Genomic DNA, 21,089 nt, shown 5'->3' on the forward strand with positions numbered 1-21,089 from the left:
CACAGAGGTGATCGTTCCCTGTCCCTTTTGCACCTATGATGTTTTGGCAAAAGCTGAGTTTTCCACCCCTTCGCTAAGAGTGACAGGACTGTTTCTTCCCTAGCCTGCACTGACAGCTTTTTTTTTTTTTTCCCCTGAGATAAGAGAATTAGCATTTGCTTGAGCATTCAGTCCCCTACATTTCCCACTGCCCATCTGCCATAGCTTATCCCAGCACTGTCTGAACATACCACAGCCATTCAAAAATTGTGAGGTGCTTACCCATATTTCCTAGGTGTCCTAGCAATTGTCCATACCTCACTATCTGTCCCCCAAAAGCAGCCTCCCCCTTTTAGTCTCCCCAGAGTCCAGAGGTGCTTTCAGACCCTTCTTCCAGAGCAGCTGCAGTGCTGCTTGGGAGCCCTGCTGCTTTTCTTTAAGGAAGCAGAGCTGGACTTCAGGACACTATTTTCCACCACATCTATCACTACAAAATCAGTTCATTTTTCTCTGGAAACTGGAAAAAAATATCTCCATCTGACTCAGCAACCCAAGCTTGGTCTTTTGTTTCTTTGCTTTCTAGAGAAAAAAAAAAAGTTTGCTGATCAAAGAGGGTTTGAAAGCATTTCACTTTGAATTTCTGTCTTCTCAATTGCTCCAAAAAAAGCCCAAATCTCTTCAGGATTATTCAGCATCATCAGTAGTTTCACACTTACATACACACTTCATCTTGCAGACATTTATTCCTAACTTCCGTCCCAGACATTTGAATATCCTAAAGACCTACCAGACTATGTTCTCTTCTTGTTTATGTCAAAGTACTGGAAAATATTTCCCCCTCCGTGTTTTCATTTTCTTAACTTGTCAGGTTCCCAGTCCCCACTCACAGTGCAAACATGTGGCCAGTGCTATATTGTTAGGCCACTGTTTTTAAGAGGACAAATTGCCAGCCACAGTTGTCTCAACACCACACTGTGTGTGCACAGAGAGGTGGCAATTCCCCCAGCACCAGCAGCACACCAACAGCCATGGAACAGCCACAAACAGCTGGACAGCCATGAAGCCTGCCCAGAGCCATGTGGCATGCATGTCCTCTGCTCCAGCCTCCTCCATCCTCCACCTCCTGTCTCTTCTCTTTAACACAGAGAGACGGGGAGCATCCAAGGTGCCCAGGTCTCCGGGAAGGGAAGGAATAAAACCATTTGGAGGATGGAGTCTAAAGGCTTTGGAATAAGGACATCCTCATTAAGACAGAGCCCTGTCCCTGGTGGTGTCCACAGCTTGGGAGCCCTCTCGTGGGGCCTGCTACCACCAGTGGCTGTGTCCACAAAGTTCTTGGAGAGCAGCAACAGCCTTGCCACACGCTCCTGCAGGAAGATGTCCCAGCCGCACGCTGCTCGTAGCAGCGAGCCTCCCCAGACTGCGCCCGTAACAGCGATCCAAGCCCTAGTACTCCATCGTAACACCAAAAAGGAAATCCATCGTAACACCAAAAAGGAAATAAAACGGCTCTTTATAGAACATGCTGCTGCAAGCACTCACAAGGCTGAGTGGGTGATCCCAACCCCAATTCCAAGCCCACATCCAGACCCAGATTTATCTCCCGAGAGACTTTCACAGCTCTCCTCAGAAAGGCACACTTTCCCTTTCCATGCAAGCAGAGCACAGCAGTCAAAGACATCCTCCACCAGTCTTTGCAAACCCAAACACTTTCTCAGATCAGGCTTTGCGGTACAGGCTGGTGGGATTTCCCTTCACTAAGCGATTTTCTTGGGGCCAACTGCTTCCTAGCCACCAGGAAGCTTGGCTACTGTTTCTGAAGGAAAGTAACCCTTGATTATCCTTTAGGAATGTCACTGTGTCCATGGAGCAATGCAAATTAGGAGGCCTGGAAATGTCACAGGCACACGTTAGCATTGCTGCACCTGCCCAACTGTACCCAGTCCCACAGTGCAGACCTGGGGGATCCCACAGCCCATCCATCCCCCCACGCTGCCCTCTCCCCCATCCAGCCATGGGAGCCAGCTCGCAAAGCAGCAAGCCTGTCAAGGCTGAACAAGAGCTCCCATGTGGAAAAAAAAACTGTGAAGATCTCAACTTTCAAGGTTATATTTTAAGAAAAAGAAAGCGTAAGGCAAACTCTTAAAAAACAACAGCTGAATCTAATGAGACCATTCCTGGGCAGGGGGCACACCAGGACCCTGGGCAGTGCATCCACATGGAGCAACGTGGGAGCTCTGAGCCCCCCCTCCTGCACCCTGCCAACACGCTCCATGGCTGCTCTCAACAGTTCATGAGATTTACACCAGCTCCATCTCACCTTGCCTCCCACAATCTAACAGGCTACAAACTCTGCATGAAGTCAATCCAAATTCATGGGTATCACTGGGTGTTCAGCCAGAATCACCCCAAACCATAAATTCTTTGCCCTGCAAGAAGCAGGGTTCACATACAGTTTAATCTAGGTCTATAAACCCTGCAAGCAGCAATTTCAGCTTCAGGACCAGCAGACATAAATACGAGAGCAATTACAGAAGGTGCAGCAACATTCATTCCTTTGTATTGTATTTTCACATTAACTTTGTATTTTAACTATAATTTCTTCAAGTATATTGTCCTAAGGCATTAGAAGCAATCAAATTCAGTCCTCTGTGGAGTTTTACAGCATGACTCCAATAAAACTCCCAGTCAAGACGTTTTCATTCAAAGTAGAAGTCAGCACCTTCTCTCAGGGACCCTACGGTTCTGGGGAAACCTTCAGGGCTGCTGCACTGCAAATGCAGATTTGGGAGCAGGGGAAGGACTTGTCTGATCACTGCCACCTGGGGTATGGGATCAAACACCAAGCAAAGCCAAAGGGTTTCTGCTTTGGTTGCTTCTGCATCGGCAGCATGAAAATAGGCAAAAAAAACTGCAAGGGAAGTCGTAAAAAGCTTGACTTTTAGAAAAAGCCTTTGTGGCAGGCACAGATAAAACACCATCACCATACAATGCTGTAGAGACTACTCATGAATATATATTAAAAATTCAAGTAGGAAAAAAGCTGCATATGTTAAGAAATCCAAAAGTGACTTCCACTTTAAGATCAAGTTACAGTTAAAGTATTAAAGAATTTTTCTTGCACCAAAACAGTGTTAAGCATAAAATAGAGCATCTACAAAGCAAAGTAAGCTAGTCTGCAGATCAATACCATCCACATTCATCGAGAATCCAATTGCTTTGAGTGTCAAAAGAAAAGCTTCTACAACTCAATGAAGATTTAAGAAGCAACATTCTCCCTTTTCTGCAGCAGACACCACCTCCACAAAGTCAGTGACATTTTGGTAATTTCTGCAATGGTCATTTCTACAGAGTGTCCACCAACATGCATGGAGAACAACAGGGTTTTAAAACAATGCTAAAAGAAGCTGACAAAGACTGCTGAGAGGCGAAACTTCCATAGTTGCCTGAAGCCAGCATTGCAGATGACTACTAAAGTTTAAAGACCTATTTGTCAGCAGCCCCTTGTCTCCCAGCAATGACCGACATTTATAATCTTTTGGTGAACACGTTTTCCATTGAATTCTGAAGCAAGGCTTACTACAAATGGGTTAAAAAAATGAACACTGGTACATTCTGGCACAGAAATGTGCTAATATTGACATAGGCTTTTTCCAAAGAAAGATAGCTGTAAAGCACCAAGTTTCTACTTTCTCCTTAATTATCATCTGTAGCTTCTAAGTAGGCAATTTAGGACCGACTGTCATATTTCAAAGGAAAAACTAGCCTACCCATCGCATGCAGATGAGGTGTACACTTTAAAGAGCACTCTGTGGAAACATCTTTATTCAAATGAGATGCTTAAAGAGTGGAAAGCTCCCGTAAAATACAATTTCCTTTTCCTTCAGACACAGGGACTACTTCAAGAGACAGTTTTACTAGCACACTGGAAATATAATGTGAGATTTAAAATAAAAAGGGAAAACAGCATTTGTTTTGCTCAATGCTGCAGTGCAAAGGCATGCATAGACATCTCCCCTCATCAGGCTTTCCCATTAGCGCTAGTAGGAAACCCTGCTCTACCCCACTGACGTATATGACGTATAAGGTTATTTTTATTTATTTATTTATTTAAAGTCAGAAAGATAGAGCAATTACAGAGAAATGTGGTGCTGAGCCACAGTTTTCTAGTCTCCATCCCCAGCTGGACTCAGACCTGGCCAGCCCAGTCCATCCACTCCTGGAGCTCACCCCCATCATCGCGCTGCAGCCAGGCTCTGAGCAAGGCACTGGGTCAAGACAGGGGTTCTGCAGAAGTGAGCTCTCCACAAGGCAGCAGGTATGATACTAGCAGATAACCTCTCTGCCTGGCAGCACAGCATCCTGAAAGCTCTGCTCCTTCACAAAGTTTCATTTAAATCAGCTGCTGAAGCCCAAACACTTCAGTGAAACTCTGCCAGTTTCAAGAAAAATGTTAGGCTTGTGACATGAACAATAAAGTAGCAAAAATCCCTCAGTACAAACTCAGTAAATAAAGCCTGCCAACTAAGCTGGCAATCAAGAAAAAAAAATGTTTCTTAGAGGATTGGTTAAAAAATACCTTAAAAAGATGAATACCAGCAAGAAATATACAAGCACAGCAGGTGTAGTACTCAACCACTTTCTGTCAAAGCAAAACCAATTAATAGCCAAGTGTGCAACAAAATTGTGGCTGAGATCAGAAGAAAAACACAAATAAGTTTACAGGACCTTCACCAGGACCCTTTCCCAAAGAAAAACTATTGCTTCAGGGCACTTGGATGAGTGACAAGTCCAATCTGAAATGGTGGCGGGCTGCTCGACTGTAACAAATAATTCCAAGAAGCTGATTGTTTTTTTCCTTAAAAATCAGTACTGGGGTGAGGGTTAAGTTGATGAACATCCAGATATGTGCCAATTCTCCAATAGATACTGCACCAAGCACAGTTCCTTATGCTGAGAAAAACTTACTGTAGGACCAGAGATGTCCCAGCCCCCAAAATACAAACTTGTAAAACTTGAGTTGCACATACAGGTATCCAGAAGAAAGGCTGCCTTGTGTTTTAAAGCGTGAAGACGTAAAGTAATCCTTTGTGATAAAAGCTGAAGCCAGCAGAAGAAACAAGGAAAAAACTTAGGGTGATTATTAGAAACAGCCTTATGAAGATCAGCTTGGACATGAAAGAGGTTGGCAGAATTGCGGAAAAGCTCGGCAGAGCTCCAGGAAACACTGCTGGTGGTGTGGTAGCGTTGGACTACGGGTTTCTTTGCATATTGCAGCATGACTGCAGGGTTGTGGATGTGGGCAGCAAAAAGCTTACATGAATTGATGTACCACTTTGCCAAAACTCTTCTCCAGAGGTTAACATGCTTATTTACATTTCCCCGCTTCCTTTTCAAAGAGCAAACAAATCCAGGCCCAGAATTAAACTGGAAATCACTTTATACTGGATCTAGTTTACTTGCTTGAAACTCTTGACACTTATCAACTAGCCATGGTCTAGCTGTGTACCTTCTAGAAGAAAAAGAACATCCTCACAGTTACAGCAATGAGAATGAAAGCAGCTGCTAGTACAGCTGCACGCTTTTCTATATCCTAAGTCCTGCGGGAAGGTGCAGCTTTAAAAGCAGCGCTCAGGTATGTGACTGCTTCAGTGCCACCGCTGACAGCCGTGACAGTGCTGTGGTGTCAGATGCTCGGCAGCATCCCTTCTTCCACCCACACCTGCTCCAGTTGTCAGCCAATAATCAGAAAACTGAAGGCACTGGAAAGGAAAAAGCCATGTGAATACGGACTTACTCAGACTTAGATGCAAGAGAATTGGTGGGAAATTCATCCTACCTACACAAAGCCTACGTGCCCATGCAGGCAGATAAGCTTCAGGATCACAGACCTGATGAGGGAGCCTGAACTCAAAGCATTTCTGATTTTTTCCAAAGGTATCAACTGCTCTGACAGGAGTTATTGCCTCTCCCAACCAAGGCCACTCCTGTTTTTAGAGCATCCCCTCTCCATTCAGTGAAAGGAGCACTAGAAAAAAAGTGGAAAATTCATGAAAATAAACAACACAAACATTTAGATAAAACTTAACACAATGAAACCAAGTTCCACAGGCAGCACTGGGCCAGATTTTCCATGCACATGTCTGCTACCCCACATGCTTTTTGCATGTGCCTCATGTTTGCACACAAAATGGGCAGACTGCAGGTATATTCATACCACATGAATATATCCAGGTGCTGGCTCCTCCTCATGTCCCACACTGCTCAGAGAGCACCAGCCACAGCTGGCAGCCACACCAACAGCTCAACAGCCATCTACAACCTCAGTCCCAGCTGGATCCCTCCTGCAAATAAACCTGATTTTGTACCATATCCTACAATTACTCAGCAATGTCTCTATTTTCCTAATAAGCAAGACTGGGAAATTGCAGATCTGGCCACTTCCTTCCAAAAGCAATGGTCAATGTGCCTGTAAAAATACTGGGAGATATTTGCTGACTACTTTTCTCAGTTTTATTAACTTTTTGTATAAAGTACTATTTAATAATCATGCAAATTAAAACCACTTTACTGTAGGGTGTATTCTGTAATGAATGCTGAAGAAATGACCTATTTGGAAGTGAATCACATTACAAATTCATGTAACTCAATTTTCAGGATCCATCTCATGCATACTAAGCAGAAATGAAAGAAAATACAGACAAGTTGAAGACAAAAAGTAAACATTTGTAATACCAGGAAATAGGACTTCTGGGGTAATAAATGTGTGTCAAGTGACAACAACAGTTCAAGGAATCAAATTCAGATTCTGCTGTTTGGAAAACGCTACATTTTAGAACATGTTAAAGTAATAGATGCTATTACATCTGGTTTGTACATACTCATAAGCAAAACAGCATGTGATTTCCCAAGAAACCAAAATAATTTCAGTCCTAATATACTGGGTCTGAGATTGGATTATGCATTTTTTTTCTTAATCATCTCAATTCCTTAAAGAAATCACTTATGCAGAAGTGAAAGGTTTCTAGAGTGGTCCTGACATCTGTAAAAACAGAAGACTGTAGGTGTTCTTTTGAAGCAGGATCCTAAAACACAGGAGCAATAAATACATATTTTTAACCTCGCTATAGTTTTCAGATGTACTTGAACAACAAAACCTCCTCAGTCACTAGTGGTCCAACTTTAAAGCATTAAGGCACCAAGAGATGCAGACAGGCAATCAGTGTCATTTTCAAAAGAAAATCAAAACTGTCATTAAAACTTCCTTCATTTGCAGCTTAGGTAATGGCTGCACCACAGTTAATGACTACTTTATCCCCTTTTTTCTTTTTTAGGTCAGTGTGCCTTTTTTTTTTTTTTTTTCTTCCTTTGCCTGCCATGGCCTCTTGTGCTGTCCCGGCCTTTATGAGGCTCTCCATGCCCACAGCTGCTCTTCTTCACTGAGTTCCTATTCCCCAGTGGTTCCTATAGCCCCATCCACAGCAGGTCCAGCCAAATTAATTCCTCCTGCCCACCCAGAGTCTAAACAGTCTTGTGAGCAAAATTCAGGAGCCCCAAACTGGAGTTTCATTAGGAGCAACCTGCAACCAAACCGCCCCGACCCAAAGCGTACCTGAACGGGTAAGCGAAGGCTATGTCAATGTTGAGGTCACTCTCTGACTTGTTTGCACAGTCCACACTGAGGCGCAGCCCTCCAGAGTACCCACCGCATGTTGCAAATGCAAAGATTGCAAAAAGCTGTCAAAAAAGAAACAAGATTTTTATTTTATTTAATTTCACAAGCAGATCTGTGCAGCAGCAGCTGCCCCCTCGGGTCAGGTTATCCATCACACCATGCACTCAGAGGTTTGCCACGCATTATTCCTGCACCCTTCCAAAAAGCCAATACAAAGAACCATAAAAATTGAAGCTCTGTTGCTTCACATAGACAGAACCGTCACCGTTTGTCTGTGTCGGGCATCTCAGCCCTCCCCTCCAGTCCCAGAGCCCACTTGGGATTCACAAGGCAGGCAGCTATTTAAATCACCCGGCTGATGGGCAAGTTTGGACTAGAAGAGAAGGATGAACATTGACTGAGCATAATGAGTCAGTCCTGACACAAATAAAACACGGGCAGAACTATTTATAATGAGCAGACAGGGATAGCAATAGTAGACCGAGACGGTTCTTGTGGCCATCATCTCATTGCACGATGAAACGCACAAGCTGCCCTTATTCCATTTAATGTAAAACTTGGAGAGAAAAAAAGATAACTTTTTGATAATTTTTCCTAAATTACTACTACAACTCAAGATGGACATATAGATGCCATAAACTAAAACTCAGCAAAACAGAAGAAAAACATCAAGACATAGGACAAGCTCTGGCAAAATGGGCAGGAACAAAGAGTTAGGGTGGTTCTAATGCAAACCCATAACACATCTTAATCTTGCTGGAGAAGGAAGGATTGGGCAGACCACAGACACATCAGCATTTATAGTTATTTCAGGTGTTCAAACAGAGGAAGAAGAAACTTCACTAGTGTAAGCTGCCTTGGAAGATCCAGAGCAGAAGTGAGGACAGCTTACTTACACAGTTGTAATCTGAATTAAAGGCCAGGCTAGGCTTTGTTCCCATTGCATCAGTATAGACCTGAAGTAAGTCCATCAGCTTTAACTGAGCTATTCTGAGATCTGCAGTGGGTCAGATATGGTAACAAGTAGCCCCCCAATGCCAGTCACAATTAAATATACTAGAGGCAAGAAACCCAAAGGAAACAGAGTGCATGCATCTGGAAAAATATCCGATACATGGCTTCCCCAGCACAGATGTACACTTCAATACCACTCACCCACCTTAAAATTACTAAGGTTGAAGCTATCAGGGAGTAGACCGTGCTCTGAGAAAGGAGGGCAACCAAATAACAGAGCATGGAGCAGTGCACACACCTGGGAAAATCAGGTAAGATGCCACCCTGCTACTCACTTCCACTGCACGTCACTTAGGGTGGATTTGCAAAGGTATTTAGGTGCCTAATGATAAGGAAATTTGATAAAATTGTGATTATTTTTTTTTTAATGCTAGGCTTACTAAATAAAAAAGATAGCTGAAGTTTACTATGAATTGGCTTGTTAAGTAATTCAAAATAAATCTTCATGCCATAACTTGAGTAGTGTTCCTTAATCCTAAACCAGACATTTTCTCTGTAAATACAAAGTTGTTCTGCCTTTACATGTGGAAGAGCACTAAAATCAGTATTAATCATCTCACTGCAATTTGTGAGGCAATGTCAGAAAACAATATATTAAGGAGAACAGGAGAGATTAGGGCTGACCTGCTTTCTGGCCTAATTAATGGAGTCGCAAATGCAAGTGTTTTGCAGATGTATAGGGAGCCACAAAGATTAATGGCTTGCAATAAATAAAGAGAGAAGTAAATAAATAAAGAAGAGAGTACAGGACAGACCTACCATAAATGACCAGCCATCACCTGCAGCTCTTGGCGTTTGGATAAGGAGAGAAAAGAGGTGCAATTCAATGCATCTCCGTTAGTGAAGTATTGGAAATTAGCATGTGTGCCACCATGTTTATTCACCAGGGCCAAAGGGTCACCCCAAAACCCACAGCTCAGACTAGTCCTTCTTAGAAAGGATCTTCTCCTTCAGGAGCATCTTTGGCAGCAGACTCAGGCCCCCACAACCTCAGTTCCTTCAGATCCAGCACCACCTACCCTGAGTGCCATGAGGCTTTTCAGATGCCTCCTCTTGCTCAGCAAACCCCTCCTGCTGCTCCCCCTGCAGCCACATCCCACCAGGGCTGCCCACAGTTTCTATCCTTGCTCAGCACACGCTATGCTATGAGCACCCAGGCAGCACCCACACTGGGAACAGGTGGGGAAAGGGAAAAGGATCCAGCTGGAGATTTTTATACCCAGCTCCAGAGAGGGCTGTGCCAGCCCCAGCCCAGCTCTGAGCTGCAGCTGGGTCAGATGCTGCTTGCAGCTGTGTGCTGAGGCCACGCAGCACCTTTTGGAAGCACATTTAAATTTTATTTCATGGGGGAGCAGGACAAAAGCTTTAAATCTTGAGTATTTCCCCAGGGTGTCTTGGCCAAGCAGCAGGCATAATTCTCCTCTTGCCAAAGTAACTCTGTGTCTTTCTTTTTTTTTCCCCTCAAGTTTTGCTGCTTTATGTTGCCAGTGGAGTGCCTGGTGCATTAAGCCAAGATTTACTTGGTGGGTTCTGCGCGTGCTGTAATTCTGCAGCAGTTGCAGGAATGCTGTAAACACTACTGTATTTTATTATATCAGGATTTGTGTAAATGGCAGTTGTAAACCCCATAATGGGAGCTTTATGGGCCAGATTCAATAAAACCTCCATCTGCAAGATAATTTTATTGAATCTAGCCTCTCTGAAATTGAAAAGTTTATGGAGAACGGGAAAGCGTTTCCCTATGTTCCTATTTACTCTTTGCCTATAAATCCATGCTCAGCCCTTGTCCCATCTGCACCGTGCATGCACATCGCTTTTCCCCTCCACATCAGATCAATCTCCCAGTGCGTGCTTACCTCTGGTTATTTATTATATGGCCTCTGCCTTCCCCGAGGAGCAGCTGGGAGAAGCACCATGCCCTTGGGGCATCGCATCCCTACCCATGCATGTTCCCCACCCCTGGCCCAGCCCCAGCTGGAAGACCCTCCACAAGATTTTGGACACATTTCTAACAAGGCAGCATGTCTCTGAAGATGGCAGTGCCTTTCTGTATGGCACACAGATGTAGGTATTAATACTTAATGAATCCCCTGCTTTTCTAATGATGATATTCTCCCCATGACCTTGCAGCCTTGGCCGGTGCTGTTGGCATATTTTTGTAGGGAAGCCAGGTAAATCTCACAGTCTAGCTTAACAGAAATTTATTATGGTACTGAACAGTCATAATGTCTTTAGTGTTGAATCAGATTAGCATGTTTTAAAGACCAGTTGGACACTTAGCACATTGAGAAAAAATAGCAGTATAATTCCCAGCAGAGCACGTGCAGCTCACACCCACCCAGGGCAGGCAAAGTTGGGAAGACCAGCTCATCACTGGACGCCCTCCCTTCGATTCCAGCTTCAGTTCAGTGCCAGCAGCTCCTTTGCTTCTGTGGTCAGGAGCTGCTGGCCACCCCACGACGGGTCCTCCCTGCAGCCACCCAACCAGAAGCACCTATTTGCACTCACACATCCAGGTTTTCATTTCAGCAGCTCCTGGAGTGAGGCTTCAGCCCTGCCCCCCTTGTCTGGGGCTGGCACCCCGAGGAGCTGGTCCCCGCTGTGCTGAGGAAGGTGGCAGTCCCACAGCACGGGACCCCCAAGCACCACTCCTCCTGCCCCAGGAGGGACAAACAGGACGGTTTCCTATCGCTTCTCAGTGCTTGGCTTTCAGACAAGTCCCCTCAACAGGTTTGCCATGAGGACCAGAAGAAAGCAGAGCAGCTCCCGATGAGGCGAGCTAGAAGGCTTATGTAGAGCACATTGCACTAAAACATCCTGTTAGGAGAATAACGCTGTCATTTAAAATTGATGAAACTTTTATATAAGCCACTTGTCTTCCCCAGGAGCACACCAGCCCCATACAGCAGACCTTGGCAGCTCGCTGGCAGATTTAGTGGGGCTGGCTGGGGATGCACCCCATGATGAGGGCTGGTCCTCAATGCTTCTGCTGTGCCAGGAGGGCAAAAGGGGACTGAAGCTGCTGGAAACCCACCAGGAGAGGTCCCAGCTCCAGGTCCTGCCTCAGTGCTGGGAAGCTGAGGGGAACTTCTGACACTTGTGAAGAGCAGCAAGCAATTCTTAAAACGCCTCCTCTTCCATTAGTCACTTTACACATTGAAAGCATTTCACAACGACATGTATTTCTGGCAGGGCTTTTGGATGTAAGACTTCCCCATAATATAGACTCTGCGAAGGGTCTGCTGGAGCTGCCTGGCTTTGTGCCTCCTCTGCTCGCTGGGGCCATGGGGAGGGAGCACCCCCGTGCCCTGCAGCCAGCATCGCCCTGCACGCTGCCTCCCTTCGCTTGGATTATTTATTTATGGAGCACAACCAGCAACTGAACATCATTATTAAGACTGTAAAGGGGAGATTCAAAGGCACTGAATGACTCTACGGGAAAACATTTACTGCAGAGCTGATGGCCCAAAATATGTCACCAGTGAAAGATCAGGGAGTGCTCTCTCCTCTAGTTGCCTGCCTGTTTCTTTTTTAAAATCTGGCATTTTTCCTGCGTGGATCCGAGCTGCAGACTTCCTGGAATCACTTCTCCTACGTACAAGCCTTCGTGCACTGGAGATTATCAGATTATTGACTTTGGGATTCCTAATTATATCAGTTTGACTGGTTGATGAATTGGAGGTGGATAGCACTGCAGCCAACGCAGCGCTGGGGGGGAGGCGATGACTAGCAGGGCTCATTTTCCTCCAACAACTATCCAGGGAGCGAGCTGAAATACATTCTCCTCCTGCTGAAAAATAAAGCCTAGAGCAATTGTCCACTAATTGCCAGGATTTAGTGTGCCCTCTTAGACATATACAGCAGCGCTGCAAAAAGCAAGCTTGTTCCTGCCCAGACCTGGCTTGTTTGGACCAGGAGCCCAGGGATGAGGGAACATCTCAGGGTGTGTGGCTGGAGGAACCCCATGTTCCCTATCCAGGGAATGTTGTATTTCTGCCCAGATATCGCCCCATTGTTGCCTCATTTTTAGCACATTGGTGAAGGACTACTCAAGTAGCTATCCCACATCCTCCAGGATGTGGTGGCAGCTGGGACAGGACTTTTGGGGTCACCACTGGACAAGCCGGGCACACACGGTTTGTCCAGATCTCGCACAAAGCACTCATAGCTCTCACTTGGGTAGCAGGCTTCATTTCCAGTGCCTTCTGAAAGCAGAACAGAAACACAACTACAATTGTGTCCGAGGAAAATACTTGCATCAACAATTTTGCCTGGCTTTGCACTGAGCTAAGCAACCCAGGCTGCTCTCACACAGTGTGGTGAGGACAGCCATCACCTAAAACACCCCATCCTTCATACCTGAGGCCAGCAGGACCCTCACAGCGGGCTCCAAAACATCTCCACGTGGCTGGGCTTTTCCCCGGGCCATTTGTGGCAGCAAGTCCCTGGTTGGGTTTGGTGGCACCTGCAGAAACCTTCCCCAGTGCCACTGGGCAGGAGCCCTCCAGCGGGCTGGGGCCCTGCAGCATCCTATGTTTAAAGCACAGCATTTCACTTAATGCCTCATGTTTTTAAAATGAAAAAAAAAAAATACTTAATTTGATTCTTAATAGAAAGATTTATGGAAATGAAATTGGGGTATTTTTAGTGAGTGAGGATCATGTTATAATAATTCAGTTCCACAATACTTTAATCCCAAGGAGACAATTTTCTCTCTTTTTCTTTGAAGAAAATCTTTATCTTTTTTACTCATCTTTCATTGATTATTCTAAAAATCCCATTTAGGCCCGCCACATAATGGTATGGTAGTCTTTTCTCATTATATTTTAATGGAATAAAACCCAACAGTATATGAGAGGATTAGATAGCCATTCGTTGAGGTAAAGAACATTGTTCCTCCAGATGGCCAGACAGAATCTGTGTAATGCCTTTCCTATTTATTAAGTTCAAACTGTAATGCAAGCTGATGAGATGTTTCATCCAGTGTTTAATGGGTCAGCCATAAAGTTGAAAGCTAATGCTAAGGTTGGCAGCTCGCACGGAAGAGTTAACTGGCAGAAATAAAGACATATTTCGACATCTTCTTGGACTTGGTGAAATGAAAAGTTGTCAGAGAACAAAGCCACTCACGCAAGCAGGGCAGAGATGTTAAACTGTTCCAACCCCTCCAACCACTTGCCAAAGGTTTGAGATAATTGAAGACATCTACAAGGACCTGCTTCATTATTACTATTACTATTATTAGTAGCCTTATTGTATAAATTGCCTTTTGCACATGGGCAGTGACAGGTCGGCAAGGAAACCACACAACTAAATGTGCCGATACTTACTGCCGACAGATTTACGAGTACCTGAGTAATTAGTGGGTGGGCACCTCCTTCACCGGGGATGTATCACACAGAGCTGTAGTTCTCTGCAGCCAAAGCCCGCAGTTCTTTCCCTCCCAGTAGCCTGGAAGTTACAGCTCTTCCTCTGCTGCCTTCCTAACTCCACTTCCCTACCCTCTTCTTTCAAGGAGGTGGGAGCAAAAGAGAGACAGATTTGTTTAATTTGTGCATGCAATCCCTGAATAACTCATGTTGTGACATATGCCACTTCAGCGGAGACGTGCACTCCTTTTTGGGCCTGAAGACTTTTCCAGCCTGCTGGCACAAGAAGGTAGTTGTGATGCTCTCGGCGGGGATGTTCACTGCCACGGAGCCCCAGCGCCAAGAGTGGCCACCCCCAGGCTGCTCCAGTTCATGTGTGAATGCGACTCTGTCCCTGCTCCCTGTTGAAAACATGGGATTTTTATTTTTTTTTTCAGGCTTTAGAGTCTGATTATGTGGGATTTACTGTGTAATGAGTGTAAACATTTAATTATAAAAATAAAAAGGCTGGACGGTTGCTCGTTTCCTCGCTTGCCTGGTGGGTTTAAAAACATCTGGGTTTAAAACAGCCCACCATATAACATAACTGCACACGGAGCGTGATCCAAACCATTACTAAGTCGGATTTACTCTCTCCAATAAACACGGGGATTTACCTTATGGCTGAGCACTGTCCACACATGAAGCACTCTGAAAAAGTGCCCCAGAACTTAATGTCACTGACACCTCAATGGGGGTCCCTTAGGGGCTCAGAAAAAGCCATGATGGTCCCATACCTCCTGCAGCACTGGATGGCAGAGGAATACACATGCAGCTTGCATAAAAAGTATCGTACACAGTAGCTGCACCACCTGCCCTGGGACAAGGCACCTTCCCCGTCTGCTGTAATCGCTTTGTTATCCAATTCGCATCTTCGTTCTTTCCACCCGCCCCAGAGCTGCCAGGCAGACCTGAGTGCCGGAGGAGCATCTTCCTGCTCTGATTACAGCCTGCCACATGCGGCAGCAGCAACGAGAGGTGGGAGCTCTCCTTTGACCAGAAAATGCTCTGACGGCCGGGTGCCCGCAGCGCAGCGCAGCGTGGGGGCTGCAGCGAAACCCTCCCCGGGTCAGGAGCAACTCCACATGATTACTCCAGGAAAGGCGCCTGTCCTTCAATCACGCTGTATTATTTATGACCTAATGATTGCCCATTGACTAGCAGGGATTATACGTTTGCTGAGATGTTTCTGGGTGAATGAAAGGGCATTAACCTCATTATTATCACGGCCGTGCTCATCAGAGGCCATTAGCAGCTTCCTCTCGGCTCCCCGCGCTGCCGCGAAGCCACTTGGTGTCATCTGCTCCCTCTCCACCCGCCGCCCTGCCAGCACGCATGCCTGCACTCGGCTCTGTCTCATTTCTCAAGCAGACCTAAGGAAATGGGTGAGAATTATTTCGTTTGGGAAGGCATCCAGAGAACCCTTGGGACGAATAATCCAGCGCAACAGCTTTGTCCCGTGAGGATTTGAGAGTGCTTTCAAACTGCTAAGCAATGAGGCCTCACTTCCTCCTCATATCCCCAGCAGTGCTCTCTGAAATGATGGCTGGATGTTTTTTTTTCAGTCTTTCAGTCTCACAACACTCTTACGAGCAGGACCACTGGGAACAAGGCTCTCCTTTAGGAAAGATCAGCTGCTTTTCCAGGCAATATGCATGCGCAGCCAGTCCTGGACACTGAGACCCTTGGTGGGTGTCCTGACTATCACAGAGGTGCCCTTCTTGCTCCAACCCACCCTCCCCATGGCACCCTTTGCAACAGAGGAAGGCTCGAGCTGTGCCCAGACTCCCGTGCAGGACCCATCCCCTCATCTCAGAGCAATTTTGGGTGGAAAATTCCATCAGCGCCAGCTCCGACCTCAGCACCCGCCTCTATGCAAAGGGCTGGAAGAAGAATTTGCTCCTGGCTAGCTATCAGCACACATGGTAAAAAATAATTTCTTTTCTAATAATTAAAATGATGGGCTATAAATGAACGCTTGCCTTGTTGAGCTCTGGGAATTCACAGGGAACATTTTGAGCAAGAAGAGTTTTCAACATTAAAAGCTCCCTTCCCTCTTCTATGCCTCCACTCCTCTTATGCTGTCCCCAGAGATGGCACTGCTCTCCTTCCTGACACTAGATCACAAAGAGCAACACCAAAACATTAATGTTTTTAGGAAGCAGCAATAACAGTGTCCTTACATTGGAAGAAAATAAATAAATAAATATTCCACATCTCAATAGCTCTTGACACACTTCATCTGGCCAGCTTAAGCTGTCCCTGTTTCCTCTCCATCCTCACCCAGACCATATTCCTCCACACCTCTTTCCTCTTTTTCTTTCCATGCCTTCACACTGGTGTTCCCTGAAATCTGCAGCTGTACCTGTTTCTAAACACACAAGAAAAAAGAGAACAGAAAAACATGGCATCCCCCTTGCCTGAATGCTCCCCATTTCCTTCGTGTTTCAAAATACTTGCAATTCGGAAATAATCAGGCATGCTTTTCTTTCTCTCAACTGCCAGCAGCTGCTGTGTATCTTCTGTGCCACTTCCCAATGTACTTCAAATCCTACCAGAACCCGGAAAAAAGCAGGCACTTGTTCAAAACCCAAATGCATCAATATGGTTTTGGCTGTAGCAATCTTTATACCTGCACTGCTGGAGATGATTATCCAGCTTTTACATCTGCAGATTCAGGCCTGTGGAATAAAACCAGGGCCGATAAAATAAGGAAGCAAAGAAAACACAAACAGAAAATGAAAAAAAGCAATTGAACATGCTATAAATTCAGGATCAGGTAAAAGCTAATTATGGTCATGTTCGCTAGGAAGAAGAGGGCACAGTGAGGGAGATAGACTTATTAATTATTTGTGTTATGGTAGCACTTAGAAGCCCCAGTCCTTTATCTGGGACTAGCTGTGCTATACATGGCAAACACTCAAATATCTCTGGGTAATTGCACACATTTTTAAGAAAAATGTGCAAATGCTCTGTTCTTTCACCTTCAGCAGCCTCTGCTTTGTTGTTGCTGCTGAAGGAGTCCAAGTTCACCACTGGCCTCATTCCGAGCAGCTCGCTGGATGCTCTCATGGGTACGAGAACAAATAATTCAGCACGGAGGCATTCTCCACCCATAGCCAAAGTGGGCAAACAGTAGTGAAACCCTCACTGTGGGCACGAGGCTTATCCATCAACAACCCCATCCCCTGGCCTGGGGGACAGAGCACTCACTGCTGCCAACAGGGCTGTTTCGTCCTCATTGCCTCTGTGCAAGTTTGATTGCTTTTCTAATTAAGATACATTTTATGGTAATCTACCAGGCCCCTTAGACTAAATCACTCAGTTAATCTGTTGTTAGTGCCCATATGTTTACAGCTTTCGAGCCTGCTGCAGCACATTTGCTTTGCCAGGGTGCTGGGGAAGTTTGGTGAGAGATGAGCTGCGGCGTGGTCCTTAAGGTGGTGGGATGGAAAGGAAAGGAAAGGAAAGGAAAGGAAAGGAAAGGAAAGGAAAGGAAAGGAAAGGAAAGGAAAGGAAAGGAAAGGAAAGGAAAGGAAAGGAAAGGAAAGGAAAGGAAAGGAAAGGAAAGGAAAGGAAAGGAAAGGAAAGGAAAGGAAAGGAAAGGAAAGGAAAGGAAAGGAAAGGAAAGGAAAGGAAAGGAAAGGAAAGGAAAGGAAAGGAAAGGAAAGGAAAGGAAAGGAAAGGAAAGGAAAGGAAAGGAAAGGAAAGGAAAGGAAAGGAAAGGAAAGGAAAGGGGGATATACTGCAGATACAGAACCCCATGCTGATCACCTGTCTCTTCTCCTGTATGCACAGAAGGGTCAGCACATCTTTCTCATTTTCCTTTTTTTTCCCTCCAAAATAATAGTTGGACATGACAGGAGAGGAAGGCTGAGGACTTTCACAGTATTGCCATGTCTCTGACACCAGACACCAAAGCAAACAGGATTTTTATTGTGGGCTCCAGGGCTCTGAGCATCCTCTCGGGTGAAGGACCATCACCACTTTGCAAACTAAGGGTTTGGTTTGACTAGCAGGAGTCAGCCCCCTCCCCACCTGCACCAGACACCGAATGAAACAGCAACTGAGCAAGTGGTGTACCATGGTGCCCCTGCAAGACCCCAGCCTCCCCCCCAGCCCCCAGCCCACCACACAGCCATGCTGCATCAATGAGGGGCACCACGCTGCTCTCTGAAAGGACTTGTGCTCAGCTTGCTGAAGGAAAGAGAGCCCAGAGGCAAAATCGAGAAAGACCAACCTCTGGGTCAAGTTGCCATCTGTCATCCTACACACAGGGAAATATTTTCTGAAAAAAAATGGTCATATAATTGTACAAGAACCCTTAATCAAGAATGACGTGACGAATAAAACGCCACCTGCCATCACCAGCAGTGACAGGCAGCTGCTATCCAATATCAACACAAATACCTTTCCCCCCATGGAGCACCTATTGATCAGAAAGGGATTAACAGAGGTGAGGAAAGTATTCATTAAGTCTTCCAAGGACTTGGCTAAAAAAAGAATATCTGGCATCCAGGAGGAGGTATTTAAGAAATCAATCTTTTAAGAGCCTAAGGAATTTCTCTAGGAACTGATTGAGCTGATAGGTGCCACACAGCCAACGAGACAGGTCTCAGAGGAGAAGCAGCTCCCCAAGATGCCTGCCCTAAAATAGCATTTTAGCTCCCCTAAAATAACATTTATAACTCCTTCCAAACCCTAACGCACCTGCCAGAAAGACGCAGCAGCTCCTCCACCCCACTGGCACAGCTCTCGTGGTTCCAGCCCTGGAGCTGTGTGAAGCTCTTTGACCACGGTCAAGAGCAGGTGGCAGGGGCTGCTCTGGGGGCAAGAGGAGGAAGAGGTGGAGGAGAACTACGTGTTGCAGTGCCAGGATGGGCAAAAGGTGACAGAAAACCGTGAGCATGGAAGACTTTTGTATGTACAACATAGGGAGTAGGCAAGCTCTGCTGTCTCCCCAAGTTTGTCTTGGTCATATCCTGTAGAGAAAGCATGTGGGGGTTGGAGGGATCATTTCTGCTCAGCCACAAGCTCCTCTGCCAAGGAAAAGCCTTGTAGCGGTGGACATAACCACATTGCTCACAAAGGGCCTTCCACCCCTTTGGCTGCTGGCGAGGGTGAGCCCTGCCCTGCCTGCAGTCACGCCAACCAGCCCTGGCCACTTTTCCTGCTTCACATCTATAAAGACAAGCCGAACCATCTTCTTAATTAACCACAGCACGCCTAGCTTTCAGGGAAGTCTGGCACCCCTGCTATGACAAGTTACGCAGCACAGAAACCCCAGCCCTTTTGTTCTGCAGGGCTGGAGGCAGAAACAACACTCCTCGGCTCACATCGGGCAGCCCCTTCCCCTCCAGGGGCACCCAAATGTGCTCCTCAGCCACCTTCCTGCTCACCTGGAGGTTACTGCACTGAGCCACATACATCGGGCTCGGCAAAGCTGGAAATGCTTAAAGCAATCCTCAGGCAGGCAGGATTATGCTTAGAAAGTGTGAGAGGTATGTGCTGCTCGCTCATGCCCTCCGCACCTGAAAGATTAAATGACTGGGAAAAAAGATTAGATTGGGAAAATGATAATTATGGTTACGCACCTTGTCCTCTAACACTGTGCTGAGCACACGTTTATGGGAAGCTATGCAGTATAAATACACACTGTGCTTACAAAATAGAAATCATGTAAAAACTGAAAAAAACTGAACTGGGCACACGTTCATCCCATTTTGGGGTGGGAAGAGGAGCCCCAGGGATGGGCTCCCTGCTCCAGCAGCCACCGTGCAGCCCCCAGTGGGGCTCGGGAGCTGGATGCAGAGGGGGCAGAGCCCCCAGTGCTGCCTGCAGCTGCTGTGCACACAGGTGGGAAGGCGAGTGCAACTCCTCCATTTGGAGAAAAAAACATTGGAACAATTAAGCTTGCCCAAAAGCAGCTTCAAATGACTAAGCAGTTATTGCCAATTTGAAATTTTGCTCTGGAAGAGTTCAGCCTGCGCTGCCAGATACATCCTTACCTTCTCTTCTGGGCTTAATAAAGCCAGTTACAGCCTTACTGGAGCACACTTCAAGCATCTATTAGCATGCCCTGGTATCATGAGAGTAGGTGGATTATTCCAGGTAGGGTGCGTGAATTTTCCGAGCAGGTAAATACTCGAGCCTGTTCTCACAGCAGCTCCAGCTCGTGGAGTTTTTAAAGACTTGTGAAGCACCGATGTGACTGACTCTCAGGGATATGATTCAAGTATGAAAGAATCAAAGTGCCGATAAATTAATGAATATAAAGCAGCGAATTCAAATATTTATCATGCAGTCTGGAGGTGTTACAGCTACACATCTTGTTTTCCTCAGCCGCACTATTGCAATCACTGTCTGGCATTGCCTGGAAAGCACACGGCGAGCTATGATGGGGAGAGAGAAATAACTGCACCTCGCTGTTATTTACAGGTAACAAAGAGGTCTCCAAGTTAGCCGAGAGCACGGCGGAATGAGGCTGCTGAGCTGTACAAAGCAGAGGCAGGGAGCAGAAAGTCAGAGCAACAGTCTATTGACCTACATTAACGATGTTACACTCCGAAAAGAACGCTATGCTCTTAATTACTTTAAAGATTTTCTTTATTTCAGTAATAGGTTTTGGTGAGGAGCACGTTGCTGCCCACCTGCCACACTTCAGATTGATCCCTCCAAGGTAATGTGCAGTCAGATATTCATGCTTCAGGTTGATCGATACGAAATAGCTTTCACTGACTTTTCTGTACCAAATATTGCTGCATTATTTTTGAGGAGCCTTTGGTTAAAAGTGCCAGAAGAAACATGACAAACGTTATGTTTAACATTCCTTTAATCCTCACTCTCCACATTTCTGCTGTAAAATGAAGTGCAAAACAAGTTTTCAAAGCAGACACCCCCCCCTGCAATGCAAAATACAAACCAAAAATATTTCAATGTATCTAAAAACCATGGAACAGTTGGGCTCAGCATGAGAGTACAAAGAAACCAAAGCTAAAAACAATTTGGTGGGC

The 21,089-nt window shown here is 45.8% G+C and overlaps 1 protein-coding gene across 4 annotated transcripts in view; it reads right to left on the bottom strand.

Moving 5' to 3' along the window:
* The window catches only part of SYNPR (synaptoporin), a 90,546-nt gene that overhangs the window by 15,391 nt on the left and 54,066 nt on the right, over positions 1 to 21,089 (bottom strand). For 2 of the 4 annotated variants that reach the window (XM_027467758.3, XM_021274937.4), the window contains one exon: positions 7,592 to 7,716. In XM_027467758.3, coding sequence (XP_027323559.1) covers positions 7,592 to 7,716 — 125 coding nt within the window. Of the gene's footprint in view, positions 1 to 7,591; positions 7,717 to 9,427; positions 9,448 to 9,687; positions 9,854 to 21,089 lie in introns of those variants that run through there. The other 2 variants (XM_013103144.5, XM_072044294.1) reach the window with 2 other exon arrangements.

The sequence above is a fragment of the Anas platyrhynchos genome, chromosome 13 (assembly GCF_047663525.1).
Source record: "Anas platyrhynchos isolate ZD024472 breed Pekin duck chromosome 13, IASCAAS_PekinDuck_T2T, whole genome shotgun sequence".
Taxonomy (NCBI): Eukaryota; Metazoa; Chordata; class Aves; order Anseriformes; family Anatidae; genus Anas; species Anas platyrhynchos.